At 37.8% G+C, this 24725-nt stretch overlaps 1 protein-coding gene across 4 annotated transcripts in view; it reads right to left on the reverse strand.

Moving 5' to 3' along the window:
• Positions 1-24725, reverse strand: part of NUBPL (NUBP iron-sulfur cluster assembly factor, mitochondrial) — a 74947-nt gene that overhangs the window by 23976 nt on the left and 26246 nt on the right. For 2 of the 4 annotated variants that reach the window (XM_070755825.1, XM_070755834.1), the window contains 4 exons: positions 18752-18842; positions 9737-9776; positions 9558-9648; positions 1015-1108 (listed from right to left, as the gene is read on the reverse strand). In XM_070755825.1, coding sequence (XP_070611926.1) covers positions 1015-1108; positions 9558-9648; positions 9737-9776; positions 18752-18842 — 316 coding nt within the window. Of the gene's footprint in view, positions 1-1014; positions 1109-9557; positions 9649-9736; positions 9777-18751; positions 18843-24725 lie in introns of those variants that run through there. The other 2 variants (XM_070755842.1, XM_070755852.1) reach the window with 2 other exon arrangements.

Raw genomic sequence — 24725 nt, forward strand, 5'->3', positions numbered from 1 at the left:
CTGGGACCCCTCCGGGAATGGCTGATTTGCTGTCGGCTTCCAGCTCAGAGGGAGAGGCTGAGGACCAGGAGGTGCAGACTGACGAGGAAGTGGAATCCCAGGCTGAAGAAGAAGGACAGCCAGAGTTCCACCAGGGGGAGCTCTCCCCAGCAAGCAGCCTGGATTCCCTGGGGGAAGATGCTCATGACATCATAGATATGCGACAAAGGAGAGCTAATCAGAGACGAACTCAATTGGCTAGGTATTTCCAGCATTAGAGGTCACAGCTGGGTTTGGGTGTGGTGCTTGGGAAAGGATAAAAGGCGGCCCCACCCTTCCTGGCTTGTGGAGTTATATCTTGGAGATTCGTGAGACCTGTCTGTGAACTTTGGTGGCTACAATCCTGGTTTGTGCCTTGGACTATTGAAACCTTGGGGGGGGTGCCAGCAAGAAGCTTGTGAAATTGACTGGACATCAGGACCCTGTTGTAACGTATTGTAACCTGTCTGCTGTGAAGACAGGTTTTCCTTTGTGCTTATTTTTTCCTGCTATAAAATACTTTTGGATTTTACCAGAGTGTCTGGCTGTTTTTTCAGTGGGTGTGGAGGTCTGGGAAAACCCAGACAGAACACGGAGTGACCCAGACAGAACATTAAGTAGACGTACCACTGTATTCTATACATGTCTATCTGCAAATATACTTTTTAAAATATTTCTTTCTTCTCTTTTTTGTATTTAGTGACTTATCCTGCCCAAGCTTTATTTCTTACAGCGATTCACAACATTTTAAGGGGAGAGGGAATCAAATTTAGCACAATCTTACTGAAGAGCAAGAACTCTTCTTCCCAAAACACTGGAGGAGGTATGAATATGTAAGCATTTTGATCTTTAAAATGAGCAGCTTTCACTTGAGATGTTGGTCTACATAGAAATGTAACACAATTTTTTTCCCCCAACTTTATATCCTATGCAAGCCAACTTCTTACATTTACCTTCATACACAACTACACTACATTGCAAAACTACCAAAGATACCTGCAACTGGAATATTCTGTGTGATTGACAGCTGAACATCTCCTGTCCCTGGTGGCATATCAATAACCAGATAATCCAGTTGGTTCCAGTCAACCTAGAAAAGATATAAATAAATTAGGGGGAAGGGGGTCACCTTAAACATTGAGATCAAATTCCCTGTATTTTTGAACACCTTTGGAGATGAGTGGTAAGTAAATTCTACTACTTGGAATCAACGTCACAAATTATTATTTAAATGATCCAAATAGAAATGACCAGAGAGCCTGGAGAAAAAAAGAGAAATGGACTACCAATTACATGTCAATTAGACTGATCAATGATAAAACTGAATCTATCATCAAAGCACAACAAACTCACATAGGGAGCACAAGGAAACATTTCCTTGTAATCTTAGAGTGTCTGTTAAGTGAGGCAGCTGATTCATTCTATTCCTTACAATTCCACGGGGTCTGTTAAGTTCCAATTGACAAACCCAACTAAGCAAGCACTGTTGAAATGATCCAATCTCTTTAGGCAGAACTTTATTGAGTACATCATTTTGGCACAGAATGAAAGCACTCAATAAAGTTTTGCATGAAGAGATTGGATCGTCTCAACAGTACTTGCTTGAATTCATTAGTCGGAACCTTGACATTAAACTAGCTCTACCAAAATTAAAATCTACCAAAGGATTCCTAGGCTTCTGCAGGCTCTCCAGTCATTTCTGGAAGAGCTGTGAAGACCTGGAAGATGTCCAGGATGAAACACAAAGGAGAGCAGACGGCCAAGCCAGGACACTCATGGCGAAAGACCCTGGCTGTTATTTTCTATTTTTGAACACATTCAAGTCAAAATTTCAATTTACAGAATGTGCTCAAAAATAGAAAACAGCCAGTTGCATCTAAGTTAAAATAAGCCACAGAAATAAACTTGGATGATGCAGGTAACAAACTACAGACAGATCTATCTTTGCCTGTTATTGTAGAAGTCCTGTTGATAGAAAAGATTAGACCAGTTTGTGTATTGTTTGGTCCCTCATGAGACATTCTCACAAAATCTGAATTACTATGATGTATAAATGTGTTGTCTCTAGTAAAATGCAATGTCTAATTTAATATTGTAATACTCTAATAAAATGCCAATTTAGAAAACAAAATCCTTGATATCTTAAATCACAGGAATAACCATCTTGTGATTCTAAAGCACCATAAAACTTGAATATCAGGGCTACCAAAAACGTACTGACTCATCAGCTGCTTGCCCCATCACAAAATAGTTTAAATAAACTATTGGTAGGGCGTATCATTTAATGGAGTAAAAAATAATTTTGCAATGTTTTTCGGTGAGGGGGGTGTCCTAAAAGAATTGAAATCCGCTGTTATTTTTTCCAATTGCTCAATGTTTAGCTTGGTATGGTAAATTTGCATCTGATCATTTACTCCACCAAAGTCACTTGTAACCCAAGTGCTGTTAACTTTATCTTCTCAAAATTATACTTTGTGCTACAAAAATTAAAGTTTTTGTTCTGCATGGATCTTATCTAAGCAAAATATAATCCATGCAATCATAAACTAATTTCATTATCTGAGTTACAAAAAATGTTACGTGAGTTTCATCGTCTTGTTTTGATTTGTTCTTCGACATCAACTGGCCGACTTACTTCTTGGTCTCTGATATAACCTTCATTTTTCTCATGTGCACACTCTGCTTGCTGCCTCTGTGACTTGTTTTACCCATCTCTCTATTGATTGGGCATGACAGGGCAACTGTAGTACTTGCATTGGTTCGTCAATGAACTTCTTTATTTCTTCTGTAGTCAGTTTGCATGTCAAAAGTGGCTCATAGTCAAACCAGTCAATCAACTCCAGCAGAATGGATGCTCTGACGTTGATTAAAGGCATTTTTCTTGCACATACAAAAAAAATCTCCCAGCATGTCATTGTCTGCACCCCTCAAGTCAATGAATTTTTGCACACCAGCTCTCCTCTCTTGAATGTCATTATGAACACAGTGCCTAGATTATCATTTCACTGAAAGTGTATCATGCTGAGCACTGAATGGTTGGCAAAACAGCATCCACTACAGCCTTCTTTTGCAGTCTGACTTGCTGCAGCTGGAACAACACATGACATGGACCTTCAATTCAGGAATCTTTTACTTTGATGTTAAACCAGCAAGGGTAGTACACACCAACAATATTTAATTAATATTAAATAATTAATCAATATTCAAGTCAGATTTTCAAACTATGTGTTCAAAAATAGAAAATAACAGCCAGTTGCATTTATAGAAACATAGAAACATAGAAGACTGACGGCAGAAAAAGACCTCATGGTCCATCAAGTCTGCCCTTATACTATTTTCTGTATTTTATCTTAGGATGGATATATGTTTATCCCAGGCATATTTAAATTCAGTTACTATGGATTTATCTACCACGTCTGCTGGAAGTTTGTTACAAGGATCTACTACTCTTTCAGTAAAATAATATTTTCTCATGTTGCTTTTGATTTTTCCCCCAACTAACTTCAGATTGTGTCCCCTTGTTCTTGTGTTCACTTTCCTATTAAAAATACTTCCCTCCTGGACTTTGTTTAACCCTTTAACATATATAAATGTTGTTAATATTCAACAGTTGTTAATATTGGTCAGACCAACAGTAACAATGTTAGCAGTTGTGTGTTTGCTACACTCCACCACAAATTTATTTAAATAAATAATTAAATAAACAATTCAATGGAGAAAGTATGAACACAGATCTGTATAGCAGAACAATAGATTACATTGTTTTGTGCTATTAATATAGAGAATAAAGAAAATAATCTTGATGTAGATATGCAAGTTGTGTTACCAAAGCAAGAGGCAACACATATAAGCAACAGGCTGATAATTTTATGAAGAAGCTGAAAGACAAACCTTTGTATTTAACAGGAATATAAAAAGGAAGGTGATACAGTAAAATCAGAATTGTGTTATTATAATCAATCTCAGTAAAAGTAATTTTAGTGGTCCTGCGAAGTTGATGTCTTGGTCCGGCCACTTAATGGGACTGATGTGAAATTCCTGAATTGAAGGCCATAAGAAAAATACTGCAACTTTTGAGGAACAGGATGACTTGTGAGGCATCCTCATTGCTTTCCCTAAATCTTATATTAAAATTAAATGCTACCCTCAAGTTGACGAAAATTTGTAGGAATAAAATCTTTCAATTAGATAATTTCAGGGGAAAAGATTCAATATTATATGTAAGACATATTCATAAATAACATTCTAAAAAAATTATTATTGTTTATCCTCCTAACCTTTTCAGAAGTGTACCCATATATATATATGTGTCATGTTATTAAATTATTGCCTCAAGGATAAATTCTCTCAAATTAAGAAAACACTGCTGCCACAGGAATTACTCCTTGCAAATGAAAAAGTGTGGCTATAAAATTACACCTGTAGTATCCACCATCTGCTAGTCAACATGCATATGTGGAAAACACAAAAATATTTGCTTCTTTAATATATAGTGTGAAACATTTCAGATGCTGGGAATGTGATTACATTTTAAGTACAGCATTCGTCTTTTCTTCTCTAGGAATAATTTTCCTGACATTTATTGATAGAGAAATATCATTCGTTGCCAGGCATCTCTATACATTTTCCTCTATTCAGGCACATCACTAACATTTTGTTGTAAATTGTTCTAATCAATCAGTAAATATATGTGGCAAATATAGTTATTCATATAACATCAATTCCAGGTCCAATTGTGAATGAGGATATTACAATGAAGCAACATTAGGATGCTATTGTTCAGAATCACTGCATAAGAATACAGCCTGCATTGAATCATTTAGAGAATAAACAAACCCTAGCATACTGTTTTGATAATAATAATGCACTTTAAAATATGTTTTTTTCCGATTAACTAACATTTTCCTGGAGTGTTCCAATTAAATATGGACACTAAATCAACCTAAATGTTAGACCATAGTTCTGGAAATACTTTTAGAAAAGTCTGTGATTTGTCTGCTTATTTCCTTTCCAGTTCAATCATGGAAGGATTAAAGGCATAAGCTTCTTCTTCAAAATAAATAAGTTTAATGAATTGACCATTTGATAAATTTATTCTTGCCATCATCAGTATATATTCTAATAAATTGTGATACTTTTCATTTATACTCTCTGTTAATCATTACTAATAAAAATATTTCTGATTTCAATTCAATTTCAAAATTCCCTAAACGTTTTGACATTTTTTCCCAATACTTCTGAATTCTTCTGCATAAGCAACACATACCAATGTTTCTTCTTTATTGTAATACTTTTAGTATTTATTTGATAAATAATAATAAGAAAATAAATAATTTATCAGACTTGGCAATTGTCAATAGTTGTATACCATCCATGGAACATTTTATACTAGCTTTTCCCTTAAGGTATAACTTGGGAGTAAATTTTATTAACTTTTTCTTACAGCCCTTTCATTGATCCACTCTGATTGCTTTGAAATTCAGCACCCATTTTATCGTGCAATATTTGATTTCTTCTCAATACTGTATTTTAGAAATAACTTAGTGCTGAACAATTATTATTATTTAGTATGAAAAACACTAAAAGAAAACTGAACATTGTATAAAGTACAACATAAATATATCAGTGCACAGCAATTATGTGCATTATATCTGTTACAAATATTTAATACAACTTAGTACAAATTACAAACAAAAGTACAACTCAAACTCTAACATTTACTTAAAACTGAGATCCAATTAAAATGTGCTATCTATGACAAAGATTTACATAATACTGTTATGCCAACATCTTGGGAACATAAGAGCAGCATCTAATTCATTGCTACACATTTGTCTGCTGTTTCAAATGTATTGGGAAGAGTACAATTAAATTGTATCTCTGAAGTCTTGAGAAGATCAATGTTACCCAATTTGGTTACCAATGCATACATGATAATGTTCTGTGATACTCAATTATAAGAAAGGTTTATATTTCAAAACTGTTAATAAAGAACACATTACACATTGAAGTCTTATTTTATGTTGGAAACTATAAACTGCTTTTATTATTGGTTGCAATAAAATGCATTAAATATATTGTGTCTGACTGACTTAATTTTTTTACATCATTATTTTCAAATGCATGTCTCAATATATTGAACCTCTTTAAACTCAATGTTTAACCAAGGTTAATGAAGCAATTTAAGATGTTTAGGAAAAGAGAAATAGGAGCCATTTTCTTCAGATCAAATAGATCGAAAGGAGGTTAACATCTACAAAAATGTTTCGAATAAAACTGTGAAACCAGCTCTAATCCTAAACTGAGGTGGAGAGATAATTTAGAATCAAAATGAAAACAAAATGATTTATTTAAACTAATATATAGAATGTCTGAATAAATACACACAATACCATATTCTGATCAAAAAATTAATAAACAAATAACTGGTAACAAGCTATTGTTACAAGTAATATTTATAACTTTTTAAAAGCAGTATAGTGAATGGTATCAATTGTCTGGTAATAAAACGTAATGCTATAAACACATTTTATCTTCTTTCCTGGATCTTCAGGCAAGCTGATAAAGGAATCCAAATTATCCTGAGATAGTATTTAAAAAATCCTAGTTTATACGCAAAAGAGGGGGGGAAAGCCTGATTAGTGGGAAAGTCCTCATTAAAGCTTTCTGCAATCACTATGGGAAAATCATTAATGGCCCTTATGTCAAGGGACTATATTTCTTTTTTGCTTCTAGATGTGTAGAGTAAAACTATTTTTCAGTTGCTAGGTAACAACAGACTCGGTATATATCATTATCAAAATGCATGAGAAGAAACTGCCATCTGCCTCCCAATTGGGAATTCCATTGACTAAAGTAACATTGCAGTTTCTCAAACATCATCCCACCTCTCTCCCTCTAATCAATTAATCCTTGGTCTCCTTAGAAAGGTAAGCACTAACATTACCACCCAAATCTATGTTTTGATTCTGACTTCAGAATACTGCCGTATGTAATCAGGTCCACTCCAACCCTGCCAAGGATATTAAAAACATTTATAATTGGAATCAAATGTTCTGTTTTCACTGCTTGAAGTTCTTCCATCAGTGAAACCTTTTTCCAGTTTGGTGCCCTTCAGAATTACCCAGCCAGCATAACTATTGCCGAGGTTTAGGATTACTGGGGAATAGACATCTATGTATGTAGGCAATGATTAGTGAGAGTTTGAACAGCACAATACTTGCGTTAGTGTGATTTATAAATTGATACCAGGTTGTGTTTAACGTGGGCCAAGATTTAGTTACTAGAAAACTACCATACATGTATTAAAATAATAAATAATGATAATGTATTAAGACTAGCACATGTGCACTTCAGGCTAACACATGCCACAGTTGCTCTTGGGCTTTTAGAAGCTAATTGTCAATTTGTGCAAAATAGAGAAAATTCTGTTCGTAGAAAACTCAAACAATCTTACTTCGAAGAACCACAGCGGAATACAGGAGATAGTAACTACACTTTGTTATGGGTTGGTTCTCTTTTACTGTTACACCAGCGCTTCATTAATAGACATAAAAATGTATGTTTAAAAATTTTACTCGCCTATTTTGGTTCAAGCTGGAACCAATTACCCTATTTTCCATTGAAATATCACTTTAAATAATGTGTATTTGAATAAAGCAACCATTTTGTAGGTTTCATTAACCCCAAAGAGGGCACTCTGCTATAGGACACTCTGGCTATAGAAGGGTCTGTTAATGGAACTAAGAAAACAGATGTACTCTATTGCTCCTACAGTTCCTTTCATAACCCCTTAATTTTTTTTGGAGGTTTTGCAACAGAATGGAAGGGTATTTTTTTTCCCTTTTGCCATAAATAATTGCCACAAAATATTACCTTTAGCAATTTACTGAAAGATCTTATGTTTAAGATTTTTTTAATTAATTAAACTGACAGCATTTGAACAGTAGAAGATAGTAGCCATTAATGTCTTCCACTTTCTTCCATAATGCTAGTAATATTAAATATTATATGTTTGGTCATCAGATGTTGAGTTTTATTACTGCACTGCACTTCACTTATACATATATGTATGTATGTATTTATGTATGTATGTATGTATGTATGTATGTATTTTAAAAATTCAGCAAAAACATGTGAGATATATATATATATATATATATATATATATATATATATATATATATATATATATATATATTTTTTGGTTGGGCCGAGAGGCAAAAAAGGAGCTGTGATGTTCCTTCAATATACCAGGGTGATTCGACACAAAATGTAACCCTTCCCTGGTACAGAGCTGAAGGGATTGGATACTGTAGCCTAGAGGATAATTCTCTGCCTTATAAGACAAAGGTTGCAGGTTCAAGTCCCAGTGGGTATGGCTAGCTGATGAGGCCAAAATAAGGCCGAAATAGATCTATCCTAGTCTCCCTTAATTTTCAAATTCAGCTTAAACATGTGACATATATATATACAGTATATATATATATAGATATATAGATATAGATATATAGATATATATATTTCGGGTTTCTTCCCGTGTAGGATTTGGAAATTTCTGGCGACGTTTCGACGAGGTCCCACTCGTCATCTCCAGGCTGGTGTTTCTGTCCTTCTTCTAGGGCGAACACTGCGAGACCTGAGCTGCCGTATTTATAGAAGGAAGGCAGCTCAGGTCTCGCAGTGTTCGCCCTAGAAGGACAGAAACACCAGCCTGAAGATGACGAGTGGGACCTCGTCGAAATGTTGCCAGAAAGCTCTAAATCCTACACGGGAAGAAACCCGAATACAGTATACCAAGACCGTCATACCTGTACCCGTGAAAATATATATGGTTGCTGTAGATCCAATACATTTGAAAAGTGTCATGATGAGGAAGACTGGCTTATAATGACTGTCAGAAACTTTCTGGGATTTCAAGCAGAAGTATTTATTAGAGCTATCAATAACATTTAGATTTAGATTTATATACCGCTTCACAGTGCTTTACAGCACTCTTAAGTGGTTTACAGAGAGTAAGCGTATTGCCTCCAACAATCTGGGTCTTCATTTTACTGACCTTGGAACGATGGAAGGCTGAGTCAACCTTGAGCCTACTGAGATTCGATCAGCCAAACTACTGGCAGCTGGTAATCAGAAGAAGTAGCTTGCACTGCATTCTAACCACTGTGCCATCAACCATCAACAGATTTCAGAGATTTAATAATTAAAAAAACCTTCTGCAATCAAAGCATACACTTTCCTTTCCTTTCCTTATAGCTATGGAATTTCTGTATGGCAGATTAGTATATAAAATATTAACAAGCTGCTATATTCATTCCACCTAAAGCTAAGACCTGCAGAAGGTTTGAGGGCAGTTTCATTAAGTTTAATTTTAAATATTGGTATATTTGCTAGAAAAGTAAAATGTTTTGCTATTATATTTTCAAACCTTCCATACTGTATCAAAACATTGACAATGCATTTAATACAAACATTGTTAGAAATTGTTTTATTGTAGGGTTATAATCACCAATGAAGTTAACTTAAAATATTTTTACCTGTCTCAGTAATTTCTCTATAGCTGACATTACCATGAGTCCCCTCCAGACAATTGGTGCAGTCTCTTCCACCAAGAAACCCATAGACATACTAGAATTAAAGGCATTTTTCCAACATTCAGACATGATCAAACCATAAAATATAAAAATTAAATAGAAACAAAGATAAAGGCGCTCACCATGAAATTCCATAGTTCACAAGAGGTCTCATTAGATTTTCTAGAACAAAAATTATTTTTAAGGATCAATTTTTTGGAAAATTTATTCAAATCCTCTCAATATAAATAGCTGTAGACCAGAGGCTCCTTGTACAGAGCGCATCTAATCTGTAAAAAACAAAAACCAATGTGTTGAGCTAGACTTCTGGGGGATATGATAATAAGACTTTCAATATTTTAATGCATGGGTGTTTATGGAGATTCTCAGTCATCCAAGTCATGGTTGTCCCAAAGTTGCTTTTTCAAGAGGCAACTAGACTTTCTGGTTTTTCTTTGAAGACCAAGAAGAAGCTTCTTGAAACAAAATGTCTTCAAAGAAAAGCCAGAAAGTCCAGTTACCTCTTGAAAAACCACCTTTGGGATATTTTAATCTGTGACCATTGAACGTTTTGCCAAAATGCTTCAACAACAGGAAATTAATTATACCAGGAGTAGGAATTATAGGAAATTGTAAGAATTGTACAAAATCATCAGTATCCAACAATGTTGCTTAGAAACTTCATATATAGGCAGGTTGTGATTATTGGAAGCTTGAAGAGTGCAATGTTCAATCTAGTGTGAATTATTTGATATCAGATCATATTTAATGCAAGCCAGAATTCAGTTACTGCAGATCGAGTATTCACACAGTTAAGGCTAGCACATGCACACTTGCCATTGGGATACTAGACAACAATCAAAGAGTTGTACAAAAGTAGTGAAAAATATAGGAGATAGCAGGTATAGTTTGGATATGAGTTTTTCCTCCAGCTTATCCTTTGTTCATTTGATTTACTTATTTTAAATATTTATGAGATTTACCTTGATCTCATGGCAGGCTATAATCCATTAGAAAGCAAAAGAACCACCACCGCCCCTTTCAAATACAGTAATACCTTGTCTTACAAACTTAATTGGTTCTGGGATGAGGTTCTTAAGGTGAAAGGTTTGTAAGAGGAAACAATGTTTCCCATAGGAATCAATGGAAAAGCGATTAATGCGTGCAAGCCCAAAATTCAACCCTTTTGCCAGCCGAAACGCCCATTTTTGCACTGCTGGGATTCCCCTGAGGCTCCCCTCAATGGGAAACCCCACCTCCGGACTTCTATGTTTTTGCGATGCGCTTCGCTAGCAACGGAAGTTCGGAGGTGGGGCATCCCAGTGGTGGCGGTGAGTTTGTAAGGTGAAAATAGTTTGTAAGAAGAGGCAAAAAAATCTTAAACCCCGGGTTTGTATCTCGAAAAGTTTGTATGACGAGGCATTTGTAAGACGAGGTATCACTGTACTTGAAAAGATAAAGGTATTTTTGTCACTGTAACCTTATCTTGAGAAATAATATTTAGAATGTTGTTTCTATATTGCTTTCTACAGTTACTCTGCAACTGGCAAGTTTGTTGGTGCTTTCTGGGCTTGGGTGTTTGCTTGAAGACATTCAATACATGACTAGGTAACATCAATGCTGATGAGTGTAGGGTTGTTCTCCATTTATATACAGCACCATGCTCTGCCAATCCTAGAGGGATGTGGTTTCTCCTTGGTACTTCCTTGGTTAGAATATTGTTTTCTGCTTGTTAGCAGGTGTTAATCCTGCTTATCTGGTGATGGCTGCTGGAAAATAATGTGGTCTGGTTTTTTTTCTTTCCTTATTTACTTTTTTTGAATATGTATAAATATGGTTAATCTATATGTATGTATGGATGATTGATTTGCTGAATCACAAGCTTCCAGGAATTCCAGAGAATAGAATACTGTAGAATAGAATAGAATAGATTACTGTAGAATAGAATAGAATAGAATAGAATAGAATGGAATAGAATAGACTAGAATTCTTTATTGGCCAAGTGTGATTGGACAGACAAGGAACTGGTCTTTGATGCATATGCTCTCAGTGTACATAAAAGAAAAGACAAGATTTGGCATTTTTGGATTTGTCTTGGTCTATTCAACAGCACTGAAAAAAGTGACCTATGACCTTTTTTCACACTTATGAACGTTGCAGCAGTGGTTGGGTGATCAAAATTCAGATGCTTGGCAATTGATGCTTGCAGTGCCCTGGCGTCACTTTTCTGATTGTCTTTTGTGACCTTCTGACAAGCAAAATCAATGGGGAAGCCAAATTCACTTAATAACTGTGCTCCTAACTTAAGAAGCTACAGTGATTCACTAACAACTGTGGAAATTAAGTTCATAAAACTGGCCTAGCTCACGTAACAAGTGAACAACAGAACAACAGAAATTTTGAGCTCGATTGTGGTCGTAGGTTGAGGACTGCCAGTATTTGAAATAATGTTGTTCTGTCGGGCTCTCTGGTAGATTTCTCCCAAAAATTCACAGGTACAAATTTCAGACACACACACATTTGAAAATTCAAAACAATGTTCTTTATAATGAAAAGTCACTTAAACTAAGCCCTCTTTTGGTATAGCAAAGAGCACTAGTCTCCAAACAAACTGGTAATTTGTACAAGTCCCTTATCAGTTCTGTGATACTTAGCTTGCAGCTGTGAGGCAATTCACAGTCCTTCTTCTTTCACAAAGTGAAACACACTTTGCTCTGGTTTAGTTTCAAAGCGGGGGGAAATCAGCACACAAAAGGTCAAAGTCAGTAAAGCAGTCACAAAACACAACGATCAGATAATCCTCCACAATGGCCAAACCCACAGGCTGCTCTTTATAGCAGCCTCACTAATGACCACAGCCCCCACCCAACCACAGGTGGCCTCATTTTCTTTGATAATAATCTCTCAGTTGTTGTTGCCTATGCATCGCTTTCCGCATGCGTGGCTGTATCATTAACTCTTGTCCTGAACCCAAGGAGGAGCTAGATAATTGATCTCCTTCTGAGCTGTCTGCCACACTCTCCTCCTCCCTGTCACTCGTGTCTTCTTGGTCAGAGGAGCCTTCATCAGCAGATTCCACCGGGGGCAAAACAGGCCTGCAGCATGTGGATGTCTCCCCCACATCCACAGGGCAGGAGCTGGGCCAGAACTAACCACAACAAATGTGAATTAGAATCATGCAGCCATTTCATGGGTCTTGTTATCGTTAGTGCTGATGCACTAATCGAGACCTCCCTTGCAGTTTGTTATCTCCTATAACAGTGATGGCAAACCTTTTTTGGCTCGGGTGCCCAAAAGATGTGAGTGTGTGAGATAGCACACACATGTATGCCCACTCCCATAATGCAAGGCTCTCTCCCACACATGTGTACTACCCTCCCACACTGCCATCCGCGCATGTGCACAGATCTCACTGAAGCCTCCAGACTTCTGGTAGGCCTGTTGGGCAGTTTTTCGCTATCCTTAGGATTCAGGAGGCTTTCCTGAAGCCTGGGGATGGCGAAAAGAGCTGAAAAGAAGGCTGAAAATCAGCTGGCTAGTGCGCACACGTGTGCTGGAATTCACATAGAGCAGTGCCTCATTGGCCTTCAGATATAGCTCCGCATACCGCGTGTGGCACCCGTGCCATAGGTTTAGCATCACTGATCTATGACTGTCATCTTATATGAATGAAAGTTATCAGTTGAAATCCAGAAGATGCATTTTAATGGTGCTTAATAAATGTGTGGTTATTGCCTTTAGCATCTACAGCCCTTCCTAACAGGTATTGTCAAACGCCTAATGGATGTTTTATGAAATATTTAGGGATATTAGTATAATTTAATATGATAATAGTCCTTTTGCATTTCCACAGAGACAATGGCAAGACTAGAAAATTGTATAGCCTTTCATTTAAGGTTGTTATGTATAGACACAGAAAATAGGTAACTGCGGCATAAAAGAAATATTTAATAGAATGGTACAAAAATGGTTAAATTCTTTACTCAAGTTCCATTGCAAAGAAAACATGAAAAGCAAAGAATGGAAGAGAACATTGATGAAACAGCTAGTACTTTGCTTGAAATAATTTCAAGTATGATTCCACTGCTGAAGAGACAACCACAATTCAATAAAAGTTACATCTCTCACAGGAGTTAGAACTGTAACATAAATCCTGAAAAATATCTTGAATACACAGCTTGTTCTCTGCTTCATCCTGCATAGCAATGTTTGTATGTGAAATGAGTACACATAAACTTGTTTAAACGTCTAAAATGAACATTTGATTTTTAAAACGCTGCTGCAGTTCCTACTTTCCACAATTATCTATATTAATAATCATAGTCTCAAATTATATTTCAATGCGGTTACTCAGTAGTTAGTTTGCCATAGAGAAATTTAAAAAAACTTTAGCAGAAGAAGCACACAAGATTATCATGGCAAAGAAAATGATAATGGATTTTTTCCTCTGTATTCCTATTACAAAAACAGCTGCACAGACTTTATGAGATGTGAATTACAGTAACATATTGCAGGCATAAAACTGAAGGGTATGACTAAGTATTACTAATTTTTATACTCAATAAGCAAATCCAGCTTCTATAGAAGGATAGAAATAGCCTCTCCCTTTCCATTTTCAAACAATTAGAATTTTCAGTACTATAGTGCATTTTTTTTAAAAAATCTCACCCAATGTTTCAATTCTTCCTGTTTATCTAGGATTGTTCTTTTCTTCCAGCACGTTTCTTGGCAGGCTTAGACTACTTCTCTGTTAGAAATGTGCTGAATCTGTAACAGTTAAATTCCCAATTGGAAAACAAATACATGCTTTATTTTTGCATATTCCTCGAGACAAAAAAATCATATTTGAAGGGTAATGTGTATGTTTTGTGAAACTTAATGAGGTGAACAGTAGTTTGGGGCTCAAAACAGGAAGACAAATGTCCTATTCTACCCTCAGCCATAGAAGTACATTGAGTTTGTTTGTTTGTTTAATTGATTGATTTGATTTGATTTGATTTGTATGCCGCCCCTCTCCGCAGACTCGCGGCGGCTAACAACATTAATAAAAACAGCATGTAACAATCCAATACTAAAACAGCTAAAAAACCCTTATTATAAAACCAAACATACATACAAACATACCATGCATAAAATTGTAAATGCCTAGGGGGAAAGAATATCTCAGTTCTCCCATGCCTGGCGGCAGAGGTGGGTTTTAAGAAGCTTACGAAAGTCAAGGAGGGCAGGGGCAATTCTAATCTCTGGGGGGATTTGGTTCCAGAGGGCCAGGGCCGCCACAGAGAAGGCTTTTCCCCTGTGTTCCGCCAAACGACATTGTTTAGTTGATAGGACCTGGAGAAGACCCACTCTGTGGGGCCTAACTGGTCGCTGGGATTCGTGCAGCAGAAGGCGGTCCCTGAGATAATCTGGTCCGGTGCCATGAAGGGCTTTATAGGTCATAACCAACACTTTGAATTGTGACCGGAAACTGATCGGCAACCAATGCAGACTGCGGAGTGTTGGTGTAACATGGGCATACCTTGGGAAGCCCATGATTGCTCTTGCAGCTGCATCCTGCACGATCTGAAGTTTCCGAACACTTTTCAAAGGTAGTCCCATGTAGAGAGCATTACAGTAGTCGAGCCTTGAGGTGATGAGGGCATGAGTGACAGTGATCAGTGACTCCCGGTCCAAATAGGGCCACAACTGGTGCACCAGGCGAACCTGGGTAAACGTCCCCCTCGCCACAGCTGAAAGATGTTTCTCTAATGTGAGCTGTGGATCAAGGAGGACGCCCAAGTTGCGGACCCTCTCTGAGGGGGTCAATGATTCCCCCCCCCAGGGTGATGGATGGACAGATAGAATTGTCCTTGGGAGCCAAAACGCACAGCCACTTCGTCTTATCAGGGTTGAGTTTGAGTCTGTTGACACCCATCCAGACCCCAACAGTCTCCAGGTACCGGCACATCACTTCCACTGCTTCGCTGACTGGACAAGGGGTGGAGATGTAGAGCTGGGTATTATCTGCATACTGCTGATACCTCACCCCATGCCCTTGTCTCAATCCACCTCCCAGAGTTATCATTGTGGGGAAAATACCATTGCCTGGAACTTTTGAATGAAAGACAGGATAAAGGTCTTAGGGGTTGAAAGAAGGCAAAAAGTCCCAATTTTTCCAAACAAACAGCCTGTCCTTTGCAAAAAATGGGTGGGCAGAGGATTTTGGGTGGCTGTAAAGAGCTCCTAGAGGCTGGGGGAAGGCAAAAACGCCCATTTTTGCAAAAAGAAAAAATGGGGTGGGTAGAGGGTTTGGGAGGCTTGCAGAGTGTTTCTAGGAGCTGAGGGAAGGCAAAAGTGCCCCTGCTTTTGCCAAAAATGGTCCATTTTTTCGCAAAAATAGGGCTGGTTTTGCCTTCCCCCATTTTTTGCAGAAATGTGATGTGGGACAGGGCTATGGAGGCCAAAAATGGCTGTATTCGGTATATAAGATGCACCAACATTTTCACCCTCTTTTTTGGGGGGCGGGGGCGGAGAGGAGACAAGGTCCATGTCATACTCCAAAAATACAGTAAGCAGAAACTTCAAAGTCTTATTAGAAAAATCATTGGTGGCTAATATAAGAATTCACATTTCTCTAGCTTCCCTTAAACTCACAAGCTAAACAACTACCTCCCAATATATGAAGTGGCTTAGATTACAATCTACCTTGTGGATCCCCCCCAAAAAATCTTGTAGCATCAGCTTCTATAATTTCAGGCTTTGATGTACCTGAAAAATAATAATAATAATAATAATAATAATAATAATAATAATAATAATAATAATAATAATAATTTATTGGATTTGTATGCTACCCCTCTGCGTAGACTCAGGGCGGCTAACAACAATGATAAAAACAACATGTGACAATCCAATAATATAACGACTAAAAACCCTTATTTATAAAACCAAACATACACACAAACATACCATGCATAACTTGTAATGGCCTAGGGGGAAGGAATATCTCAACTCCCCCATGCCTAGCGGTATAAATGAGTCTTGAGTAGTTTACGAAAGACAGGGAGGGTGGGGGCAATTCTAATCTCCGGGGAGAGTTGGTTCCAAAGGGCCGGAAGGCTCTTCCCCTGGGGCCCGCCAAACGACATTGTTTAGTCAACGGGACCCGGAGAAGGCCAACTCTGTGGGACCTTATCGGTCACTGGGATTCGTGCGGTAGCAGGTGGTTCCGGAGGTAATCTGGTCCAATGCCATGTAGGGCTTTAAAGGTCATGACCAACACTTTGAATTGTGACCGGAAACTGATCGGCAGCCAATGCAAGCCACAGAGTGTGAAGAAACATGAGCGAATCTTGGAAGCCCCATGATGGTTCTCGCGGTTGCGTTCTGCACGATCTGAAGTTTCCGAACACTTTTCAAAGGCAGCCCCATGTAGAGAGCATTGCAGTAATCGAACCTCAAGGGCATGAGTGACTGTGAGCAGTGACTCCCTGTCCAAATAGGGCCGCAACTGGTGCACCAGGCGAACTTGGGCAAACGCCCTCCTCGCCACAGCCGAAAGATGATGTTCCATCATTACACATACTATGGGCCATACATTTTTATCTAGAAAGACTTTGTTTAAAAAGACCCAGAAACATTAGTGTAAAGGGTTTTTTAATACACAGTATATTATTCCAGTAAAGGGGGGGAGCTATTCAGTACTGGTGAGAGCCAGGGACAGTTCCATTCAGGGCCCGTACCATTGTCTGTTGGTAAATTAAAACAAGCTACCCTTGTTTAAAAAAAATCTTTAAAATGTTAGTCTCACTATTTTTTTTGCCTTGAAAAATCCAAGAGATAAATGCTTGCACAGTTAGCAAAAACTCTGTGATGGAAAATAGAAAAGCACTGTAAATGATAACTTCGCCCACCCTCATTTCCCACAACTGTTAGTTTGGTTTTCAACCTGCTATTTTGTTATTGTTGTTGTTATTCTTTAAATATCTATCAAAAAGATCTGGTCTGCTGAGGACTGTCCACCTGCTTACATCAGGACCATGAGAACCTGAACTACTTTGAAGGCACTCTCTTGTAAATACTTCAACGGACAATAAATAAGCAAATTATTTGTTTTCTTTCTGCGCAGAACTTCTCTCTTCAGTACAAAGTAGGTGTATAGTTTAGCATCTTTCTCTATTGGTGTACACCTTTACATCTATAGGTGTATAATTTAGCATTTTTCTCCCGGTCCTCTTTCAGCAATCAACAAAAGAAACCTGGAGTTTCCTTCTGTTCTTCAGAACTTCATTATGTGGTTGTAAGAAGCACTTTCCGATCTGATGTATTTAAGAAGCATAAACAGCTGCAGGAAAACTCAGAATTGTTTATATACTCCAGGAAGTTAGACAAATCCTAACAACATCAGAAGCTGATTCTCATGACAAGCAATAGGTTTATAGATTCAATTATTTGCTTTTATTTTAAAATATTTTACTTTAAAATATATATGTATGGCCTTCCAGAGCAAATTACAGGTAGTCCTCAACTTATGGCCACATTTGAGCCCAAAATTTCTGTTACTAAGTGAAACAGGTGACTTTTCCTCCTTTTTTACGACCTTTCTTACCATAGTTGTTAAGCGAATCACCGCATTTGTTAAGTTAGTAATCCCAAAGGTGCTTTTTTCCCCAAAAGGCAACTGGATTTTGTTTTTGCTTGAAGACATTTCGCTTCTCATCCAAAAAGCGTCTTCAGTTCTGATCTGAAGCCTCTTGGATGAGAAGTGAAACGTCTTAAACGAAAACAAAGAAAGTCCAGATGTCTTTTGATTAAAAAAGCATCTTTGGGACAACTATAACCTGGATGACTCAGCATCTCTACATACATTAAGTTAGTAACCCAGTTGTTAAGTGAATCTGGCTTCCCTATTGACTTTGTTTACCAGGTTTCAAAAAGTGATCACATAACCCAGGGACACTGTAACCGTCATAAATATCAGCCAAGTGACTAAGCGTCTGAATTTGGATCGTATGATCATGAAGGATGCTGGAAAATGGCTATAAGTCTCTATTTTTCAGTGCTGCTGTAACTTTGAACGGTCACTAAACAAATGGTTTTAAGTCCAGAATTATCGGTACCAAATAATAATAATAACTTCAGTTTCTGGGGAAACTGTGATCTCCAGACTGACTTACTTGATGTCACCTCTGGATTTCCTTTCAGATTCATCATTTTTGGTATGGACGGCCCATATATATCTCCATCAAGTAACCCAACTGCTTTTGTCTGTGGGAGGAAAATGCACATCATTATACATATTCTTCAAACAGGAACAACTGTGCACATTAAACCACAGCAACGTTTTAATTATATTTTCTCTTAACAGCTACTTATTAAAGCAAGCCTTCTGAAAATTCACCAAAATTCCAATAGCTAAAACACAATAAAGTGATTCACGCACAGTCAGTGTCCACTGTAGAATTAATTTAGACACACAAAGGATACATAGGAAGTACATTCTCACCCACAGCCACTAATTATGTCCAAAAACATAGAATTACTGTTGGATTTGGGTCAGTTAAAAAAAAATGTTTTCAGTAGCAAGATACAAGCGACTGAGGCGGTTCTGTTAAGAAAGAAGATACAATGATTTGCTATTATTTATCATTTAATATTTTGCAGGGCATTTGTCATATTTATCTTTTGCAGCTGACAAAGAATGTGTCAACTCACAAAGCATCCCTGGCCTATGGCAACTCTGACAGAATGTGGTAGATGTTTAAAGTCTAGAGATTGTTTGTGGTATGGATGCTCAGGAATGTCATTTAGCCTGCTTTTCAAAGTGCTTTACTGTGATCTGCATTTATGCCAGCTTAATGTGACAAGTGAAAGGAAGATTTTACACCTTAATTTTATTATTTGACTCCCAGATCAAAATACACAGGCAGAAGTCAGTGGGAGATCAACTTTTTTAAAATTACATTTTGATTGTTTAATTCATTAGAATTTTAAATCTAACTTACTATTTTGCATTTGCATTCAGTAGATTATTTGCAAAAATAAATTGCTCAATTTAGTGAAGTGCTTAAATGCAACGTCAGTTCATATGGTATAGTTGCATGCTATAATGTCTTTCTTCTAAACATAAAATATCTCATTTATCAACTTTGTTCTGGAAAATTAATTTTTTTATTTTTTTGGATTATATAATAATAGTTTTGAAATTAACAGAATAATGGAAGTGGCTACAGCAAAATTTAATCATTGTAGAAAAAAATATGGGTTTAACTACCATTCCTTCAGCATTGCCATAACTTTGAACCATCACTGAACATATGGTTGTTAAATCCTACAAAATTTTTCAGATGGAAAAGGAGGAGGAGTCTGGATATAAATGTAAGGAACAGAATGACAGAAAAGATAAGAGAAACAAAAACTAAACACAATGCTTTCTGCAGCCCTGATAATTTGTAGAATAAGTAGGCTGACTTGATTTCCTAAGGTAAAAAACTAGCTACATAAATATTAAAAATTAATCCATATACACATTACTCTGCAAGTTGATTCACCTAAAACCAGAGGCAAAACTTATCAGAAAAAAGGACACAAAGATGTTGAGAACAGCTTTTCTGGAACAAAGCAACTTAAATCGTTCCAAACATCCCTATTCCCTGTTGTTCTCCTATGCTCTGTGCAAAATGATTTCCAGGTCAAACTAATTTAATAAATGATTCACAATCAATAAATCTCTCTCTCCATCACACGGTTATCAGAACTGGTCTGCAAAAAATCCATTATTTGTCAACAAAGAGATACAGGAACACTAACTTTGCTTCTTATTCTCTATTTCCGCAAAGTAGTATTGGTAGCCCTAATCGATCAGTCCGCAAATGGATGATGGAATAGTTTCGTTCCCATGTTACCTTCTACCAGAATGGTACTCCAAGATTTGATGAGTAATAGAAACACATCATTTCCATGGCTACCTGGTCCCATACTGTTCTGCCCACTCTATCCTGAATACTCCCATTAGGAAGAATCCTCTTCCTTCCCCAAAATCAGCACTGTCCCTGTAAAGGTGGGATTTAAAAATCACTGTCGGTGCTTGGCAATATGTAAATGTCATTCCCAATGGAATTCATTACGTGAATAGAACAAGGAAGGACATAAAAAGCATCATTAAAAATATTCTGCTTTTTAAAATTCTGAAGATAACCCCAACGGACCATTGAGAATCATTATATTAATAAATATTCTTTTTTTTTTTTTTTGGTCTTCAAGACTGTTTCTCCTTTTGGATAAGCTTCTCAAATTGTTACTTGAATGTTTGTATCTGAACAAAAATAAAGCTACTGCATTATAGTTGATTTGGGCAGTGGGCTTTTACTGGCCCACTTTTATAATTGTGCATGTGAACCCTGAAGTGAACCTGGTTGAGGCCAACTTTGAGGCTTCAGGGTTGCCACAAGGAAGAAGAAGGGAAGGGACAGGGGATATAGATAGCTGGGGGTTTGTAATCAAAACAAAGTTTTCCTGTGGGAACCAAGGACACTCCAACAGACAGCTGGGGAGAGGAGGAATGGAGTAACCAAGCAACGGCTAGCACCTCTATTGGACAATGTGACTAACGACTTGGGGGGAAGGAGGAACTTTCACTTTTTAATCAGGTGAAAACCACAAGAACTTTCGGAGTCGTTTTTCATCAGTTGTGCCAATATGATATGTCCAATAAATTGTTCTTTGAGCAACCTACCTGCCTCGATGTTCTGCTTTCTATGGGTACATTACTTGGAACACTGACAGTGAACTCAAGAATACTAAACAAGCAGCAGGTACATTAAATGCTATTGATGCCAGAGACAGGTAGGTGGGGAGAGCAAGGTGAGCAAATGATCAATATGTTTGCATAAGACATTCTGAGATAAAAACATCAATGTGAAATTTGCAGGATGACATTGCATACTTATTACTTTTTTGATGCTGTCACAGATTGCTACAGACCCTGCCACTAATTGCATTTATTCAGTCTGAGTGTACGGTTCTTAGAATATGCAATATTTGAAAGCAATTTTATGCTGTGTTCTGGTTATCCCACATGTCAGAAGGACTTACTATATCACACACAATTGTGAACTGCACACAAAAATTCCCTATACAGCCAATCCTTGACTAATGACTGTAATAATGGAGCCTGCCCATTATGGTTCTACGTTGTGACAGCTGTAAACCAGGTAACCCATGTCATTAAGCAAATACCATGGTTGTAAAGCAAATGCCACGCTCATTAAGCAGACCCATCTTTGCGTGTAAACATTACTTTTCAGCAAAAAAAAAATATGTAAATTTAAGCCATGTAACCATGGGACTATGCAAACAGTCATATAAATTTGATCTGTTGTTAAGGACCCATTAAAAGGCAAGGACTTCCTGCATTGTGTAGAAATTAACAGCTATAAAAGACATATGAATTAAAACTAAAAGCAAGAATCCAAAATAAGGAGCGGAAACATTAGATGGGCATAAAAGAGTAGAAAAAGTTAGTATATGGAAGACTATATCTAGATACCGTTACAGGTCATAATCTGAAGAATCCCAACGTCCCGTGAGGTCCCACAGAGTTGGTCTTCTCAGGGTCCCGTCAACCAGACAATGTCGGCTGGCAGGGCCTAGGGGAAGAGCCTTCTCTGTGGGGGCCCTGGCCCTTTGGAACCAGCTCCCCCCAGAGATTTGCACTGCCCCCACCCTCCTTGGTTTCCGAAAAAGTTTGGAGACTCATCTTTGCCACCAGGCCTGGGGCCATTAGATCTCCCCGCCCCCCCCCCCCCAAACTAATGTGTTTAGAATAATCTATGGATTGAGTGAATGAGAATTTAATGTTTTTAAGCATTTAAGATTTTTTTAAAGTCTTTTAACTGTTATTAATTGGATCAAATTGTTTTATTATGCATTCTATGTTTGTTGTGAGCCGCCCCGAGTCCACAGGGAGGGGCGGCATACAAATCCAATCAATAAATCAATAAATAAATCAATAAATAAATTTTGAACTTCTGCTATATAGAACCTGGGAACACTGAATAGTGTAGTAGGGTTGGTATCTGAAAGCAATAGGGTGTTTTAAAATTATCCTGGTCACCCAAGGTGCAGTAGTGGTGAGATGAGGCTAAACAAATGTCTTTGTTTAGGTAGCCCTCAACTTACAGCAACAACTGAGCCCCAAATGTATGTTACTATATGAGAAATTTGTTAGGTGACTTTTACCCCATTTTACGATTTTCCTTGCCACATTTCTTAAGTGAATCGCTGCTGTTGTTAAATTAGTAACACATTGTTAAGTAATATCTGGTTTCCCCATTGACTTTGCTTGTCAGAAGCTCACAAATGGTGATCACATGACTTTGGGACATAGCAACTGTCATAAAGGCAGGATGGTGCAATGGTTAGAGTGCAGCACTGCAGGCAACTTCAGCTAACTGCTAGCTGTAGTTCAGCAATTCAAATCTCACCACGGTCAAGGTTGACTCAGCCTTCCATCCTTACAAGGTGGGTAAAATGAGGATAGTCGTAAGTGTGGTAAATTATCATTAATCACTTTTTTACCCAGTATTTTAACTTTGAACAGTTACTAAGTGAACAATTGTAAGTGGAGGACTACCTGTACAGGCATTGGAAAAGCACACGCCCTTTCTTTCTTTTTTGGGGGGGTGGGGGGGTAAAAAAAATTTTTTTCCTCCTCCATCACAAAACGTACAATACAAAATACCTTCTCTTTTTAATACAATAAAAGGTTATTTGATTAGTACATTGTATATAAACACAAAAAATCATTAATTCCGTTTAATGTCGGTATCAATAACTTTTTTTTTGCCCCATCTAATTTTGTCAACTGGATTAATCAATTGTTTTCTAATTTATTTCACTATTAGGCCCAAATATTAAATATTTGAAGAAATATTAAAAATGAAATTGAATTATAAGATAATGGCTCCCTTCTTTCTTGTGTCCAGGGTGACAGGAGCATTATTTTCTCAGGTAAAGAATTTTCTTGTAGCGACCTTCAAAGACAGTTTAGGGGTTGGCATGATATCATGTCCCATAAACACCCTCCTGTGTTTAAGTACTTCACGTTTTAGCTAGCTATGCCACAGGGGAGGCAGAGTATCTGTTGACAATAAAGGCTGGAGTCCTGGCTAGATACATTAGGTCCTCAGTGTCTGCTTTAAGATAATTTGATAAGTGTTTTGGCCTGATCATATCCCATGATGAGAAGGAGACTTGAGATGTTAGTTGTCACTGCTTGTTTACATGTGGATTGAAAATCCTCACTCACAGTGAATAATAGGGCAAGACCAGAGAAAATAAAGACAATTGGTAAGTATGGTCACCTACTCTCTAGCCCAGGGGTCTCCAACTTGGGACTTCAACTCCCAGAATTCTTTGCTGGCTGATGAATTCTGGGAGTTGAAGTCCACAAGTCTTAAACTTATTTTATTCTTTTTATTTTGTCCAATACACAATACACATTGAAGAGAATAGACATGTAGTAATATATATATAAAGAAAAGGATAGAAGAAAAGATATAAAAATAGAGGAAAAGATACAGTGATCCCTCGGTTAGCGCGGGGGTTACGTTCCAAGACCTCCCGCGCTAACCGATTTCCGCGTTATACTGGATGCGGAAGTAAAAACACCATCTACGCATGCGCGCCATTTTTTTCATGGCCGCACATGCGCAGATGGTGGAGTTTGCGTGTGGGCGGCGGGGAAGACCAAGGGAAGGTTCCTTCAGCCGCCCAACAGCTGATCTGCTCCGCAGCGCGGAAGCAGCGAGGAGCCGAAGATGGGGTAAAGGCAAAGGGGAAACTGAAGCTTTCTCCTGTGACAGGGAGGGAATTCCGGACAGCCCTATCCCTTCAACAGGAAGGCAGGACTGGCACCGCTTCTTCTTCTTCTTCTCGCTCGGGAAGATGAGACAATCGCCGTCGCCCGTCCTCGTTCCCGCCCTTTCCCACCCCGTCCGTCTTTTCCTATCCAAACGCGCTCTAGTCACGAAACTTCTGGCAAGTCGTGCTCAGTTGGCAGCCTCCGATGCCCCCGAAGGTGCAACCCCGAGACGGGAATTGTGGAGGAGGTTGGACGTCCGAAACAAACGTGCTGTGTGTGCGTGTGAG

Source organism: Erythrolamprus reginae, chromosome 1, assembly GCF_031021105.1.
Source record: "Erythrolamprus reginae isolate rEryReg1 chromosome 1, rEryReg1.hap1, whole genome shotgun sequence".
NCBI classification, from domain to species: domain Eukaryota; kingdom Metazoa; phylum Chordata; class Lepidosauria; order Squamata; family Dipsadidae; genus Erythrolamprus; species Erythrolamprus reginae.